The sequence below is a fragment of the Rhea pennata genome, chromosome 4 (assembly GCF_028389875.1).
Source record: "Rhea pennata isolate bPtePen1 chromosome 4, bPtePen1.pri, whole genome shotgun sequence".
Taxonomy (NCBI): Eukaryota; Metazoa; Chordata; class Aves; order Rheiformes; family Rheidae; genus Rhea; species Rhea pennata.
The window spans coordinates 6,339,595-6,344,074 of record NC_084666.1 but is presented as its reverse complement, the minus strand read 5'-3'; the positions used below and the strand labels follow the sequence as shown (position 1 = coordinate 6,344,074).

Here is a 4,480-nt window from a genome sequence, read left to right as displayed (position 1 = left end):
AAAATTTTCCAGGACGGGGAAAGGACTTTGCATCTGCCTTCTGCTGGTGCTTATGGGGCATTTTCATTTTTTAAAAGGTGAGAAGATCTATCTTCCTGGAAGAACTCCTAGGAAGTGTCCACATTGAAATGCTGTTTGCAAAAGCACATGGTCCTCCGTGCTGCCAAATATGCCTGCATCTCCCGTTCCCTTTGCAGCACTCGCTGGCCGACTGCCCTAGCATCCTACACCTCCGTTCCATCTCGGGTGTAGATGAGGCTGTTAACTGTGAAGTTGTAATAGTGGTTGTACTGGGCTCCCTGGCTGCTGCTGCTGGGGTGGAAGGAGCTGTAGTAGGCAGGGGAAGGTCCTGCAACTCGCTGCAGCTGGTCTGGCAAAGGCACCTCCTGAGAAGAGCTGCTGGAAGGGGTGAAAGTGCCATTGCTCAGCTGTCCAGCAGAGAAGTTCCTGTGATGCAGGTCACTGCCAAGACCCCCTGCCAGCCGACTGCCTCCACTAGTCAGGGAGCTCATGCCACTGAAGAAGGTGCTGAGGCAGCTAGGGGTGGATGAAATGATGCCGGAGGGAGAGGAGGTTTTTGGATGGTCCCTGGCAGAAGGTGATGGGTCCAGCTCTGGCGGTGGGCTGGTTCCGCACGGTTTCCCCACGGCTGGGATGGGTCGCTCTTCCTCAGCCTTCAGGCCCCCGAGAGTGGAGGACACAGATGCGGAAGCGGGTGCGTTGGGCTCCGAGCGCCGCTTGCGTTTGCGCCGGAAGTTCCCATTGTCAAACATCTTCTCACAGTTGGGGTCTAAGGTCCAGTAGTTTCCCTTCCCTGGCGGAAAACAGGAGAAAGGAGAAAGAAAGTCAACTTCTGCGATAGTGAGCTCAAATGCAGACAAGATAAGCAATATCCCTCCCTTTTCCCAAGCTTGTCGCCTCTCTGAGTGCACCTTGACTCGGGTCGGGGCAGCACCCCCCCAAACACGTTTCTCCTCAGTCTGCCCTCCAGTAGAGAAATCCAAAGCCTGGTTCCAGCACACCACCAGCCCCCGTGTCCTGGTGGAGCCGAGGCCACGCGGAGGAGGAGATCTTCCCCACCGCAGAGCCGAAACCTCCCGGGGAGGCACCTCGACCTCGGACCCGCCTGCCGGGGCTCCCCTCGCTCTGCCGGCGTCGCAGCAAGCGGGAGGCCCCCGCCGACGGCAAGGCGGGCCCGCGGCGGGCAGGGCTCTCCACGAGCGGCGTGCGGGGAGCGGACGACGCGGCAGCGGGACCAAGAGCCGCCCAGCGCCCGTGACTGCCGTCGAGGGGACGGCGGTGGCGCCGGCTGCCCCTACACACAGCGCCGCCGCGCCTGGGGGGCAACGACCCCCCCCCGCACACCCACTCACGCACACTGGAGACCCCAGGCCGCCGCGTCCCCTCCCCTCCCCTCCGCCCACCGCGGCTCCCCGCGCTCCCCTCAGGGGCGGCGGCGCCCGCGCTGCCCGCGCTCCCCTCAGGGGCGGCGGCGCCCGCGCGCCCACCGCGGCTCCCCGCGCTCCCCTCAGGGGCGGCGGCGCCCGCGCGCCCACCGCGGCTCCCCGCGCTCCCCTCAGGGGCGGCGGCGCCCGCGCGCCTCGCGGCTCCCCGCGCTCCCCTCAGGGGCGGCGGCGCCCGCGCGCCTCGCGGCTCCCTCACCGGGGTCGTCCTCGTCGCGGGGCACCTTCCTGAAGCAGTCGTTGAGGCTGAGGTTGTGGCGGATGCTGTTCTGCCAGCCGGCCTTGCTGCGCTTGTAGAAGGGGAAGTTCTCGGCCACGTACTGGTAGATGTGGCTGAGGGTGAGCTTCCGCTCGGGGGCGCTCTGGATGGCCATGGCGATGAGCGCCGAGTAGGAGTAGGGCGGCCGCACCAGCTTCAGCAGCTCCTCCTGGCTCGCCAGGCTGAGCCAGCTCAGCTCCGCGCCGCCCGCCGACGGCGAGCCGGGCGCCGGCGGCGACCCCACCAGCTGCCCGCCCCGCGGGCAGCCGTACGAGGCCGGCGGCAGGAAGGGCGCCGCGGCGGCGGCGGCGGCGGGCGGGCCCTGCAGGTAGGGCGAGGGGCTGTTCATGCCCCACAGGTAGCCGGCGTTGGCGGCCGCCCCGTAGTCGCTCAGCGCGTAACCGCCCGCCCGCTGCCCCGAGGAGGCGGCGGCGGCGGCGGCGCCGGGCGGGTGGAGGCTGGGCTGGGGGTAGAGGCTGAAGTTCTCGCTGCAGTAAACCGCCATGTCGGGGGCCTCCTGGGCGCTGCGCGGCTGCGGCGGCACCGGCGCGGCCGCCGGCGCCGAGGCTCTGGGCTGCGCCTGCTGCAACTCACCGGCGCTCATAATCCCCGGCCGCGCAGGGCCGCCCCCCCCGCCCGGCCGGCACGGCCCGGCACGGCCCAGCCCGCCCCCCGCGGTGGCCCCGGATCATGAAATCCCAGGGGGCTGCGGCCGGGCGCCCTTATAGGCGCGGCGCGGCTGCCCGGCCTCCCCGCCGGGGCCGCGGCCGCGGCCGGGGCCGGCGCTGGGGCCGGGGCGGCGCGGGGAGCAGCCAGTAGCGCGGCGCGGCGGCGGCGGAGGGAGGCGCGGGGGGGTGGTTGGGGGGCGAGGCCGGGCCCCCAAACCGGGGTGGGGTGGGGGGAGGGACCGGCGGGCACGCTGCCCTAGTAATAAAAAACGAAAAAAAAAAAAAAACCCACAAAAACCTTTCTCCTATGGACTTGCGTTTCTCCCTGCAATTTGGCGGGTGACTTCTTGTGTTTCCGCCGCGCGCGGTTTTTGTGTCTTTTTGGGGAAGAAAGGAGGATGTGCGTCCCGCTGAGCGCCGCGGTGCCCCGCGCGGCTCGGGTGCACGAGTGTTTTCCCATCCCGGGGGTTTTTAAACGGGAATGCGCGGAAGCGCCGGCTGCCGCAAATCCCCCTCAAACCCTCGTCACAGAGAGGTTTAAACCCCGCTCAGAAAAAGGAAAAATACGGTCAAACGGTGCGGGAGAATTGAGAGAATCTCTGCCCGTCGCGCTGAAGATGCAAATCCCCGGGTCTTAAATGCTATCGTTATTCAATTCCGTTTTCTGCTGATAAAAATGCGTTAAAATCGCCTTTCAAGATACAAAAGCAAAATGTTTAAAAATCACCTTCCAAGCTACAAATGGGAAATGCGTAAAAATCGCCTTCCAAGATACGAAAGCAAAGAGCGCTCCCAGGGTTGCCGGCACCCAGTGTCTTGATTTGACATTGGGATTTTGGGGAATCGGGGCAAGTGGGGAGAAGATCGTTTATAAGACGTCTTTGCATTTTATGTCTTCAATAAAATACTTAAAAATGCACTTGTAAATCAGTGAAACCGAATCGGAGCAGCTTTCCTTGGCTTGCTCAAATCAGTTTTTCATCCCTTGTGTGATCTAAGCAGGAACATATTAACTGGAGAATTCTTCCCATTAGATTTCGTTTTAAAGTGAGCAAACAGACAGTTTGGGACCATCATCACTTGAAGTGAGAGTGATGAAGAAGTTTGATCTTGGGTCTCCTTTAATTATAGGAGGAGAATTTTTGTTGTGATTCTTTTTCTTTCTGTCACTGTTGCTGATGATGATTTTGTATCTTCTTGGGGAAGAGCTTGCTGTGTGCATGTGTATATTTGGAGAGTCACAGCAGCAGGAGAAATTTTTATGTTTTGATTTGCAAGGTGACTGTTTCCTTCTCTCCTTCCTTGCCTATAGACATTTATTGTTTGTAATTATTTTGCATCTTTCTGGAGAAGGGTCACATCCAAAAATACTACTTTGTAGTCTAAACAGACAACCATCATCTAAAAGAAGTTTATCAGGAAATCAAAGATAATAAGAGTGCTGAAAGGACAAGAAGTAGATTTTAAAAGTAACTTTATTTTGCATTTGAAAAGCTAATCTAGAAATTTTATTCTCTAAAATTGTGACAAGTCTATGTTTATCCCTTTGCTCAAAAAGTCTGTGATCATCCCGGTGGGGAGAGGACAAGTTAGTAGTATCAACCGTATTGCTTGAAATTGCAATTTTTGCTTCAGGGATTTGATGCATTTGGAAAAGGGCAGAGCCATCTAGAGGATTACCCTGGCTATTACGAGGCAGTGCAAAAGGCTGTTTCCCTCAAAGGCATGGTATGTTGCCTTCGAGTTTTCCTCAGTTGATTTCTCTACCTCGAACAAAGAAAATAGGTAAGAAAATAATGCTGAATTAGTTCTAATAAAAATGAGTGTCCTCAGAAAACTCCAGCTCACTTTGCCAAACAGTAGGAAATGTGAAACAAAAATAGCTTTATGAAAGTTATTACATAGCCAGGATGGCACAGATAAGCAAACCAACACTTAATTTAAAAAGTGGAGAGAATAAAGCTTTGATGGTGTGATGGCTTTAGAAATGTTTTATTTTCTTAATGCATTTATACTGCAAAAGGTATTCAGTATTGCCTCAATACATCGTGAGCTCGCAGTACAAACCTGTTGCTTTTCCCTTTTGCCAA

At 58.0% G+C, this 4,480-nt stretch overlaps 1 protein-coding gene across 1 annotated transcript; it reads right to left on the bottom strand.

Annotated features, from left to right (window-relative positions):
• Window positions 1-224: 224 nt before the first annotated feature.
• Window positions 225-2,326, bottom strand: FOXI3 (forkhead box I3). The gene is made up of 2 exons (XM_062574679.1): window positions 1,663-2,326; window positions 225-814 (listed from the first exon to the last, which is right to left on the bottom strand). Exons 1-2 carry the CDS (start codon window positions 2,324-2,326, stop codon window positions 225-227), a joined length of 1,254 nt encoding a protein of 417 aa, XP_062430663.1.
• Between the last annotated feature and the right edge of the window lie 2,154 nt (window positions 2,327-4,480).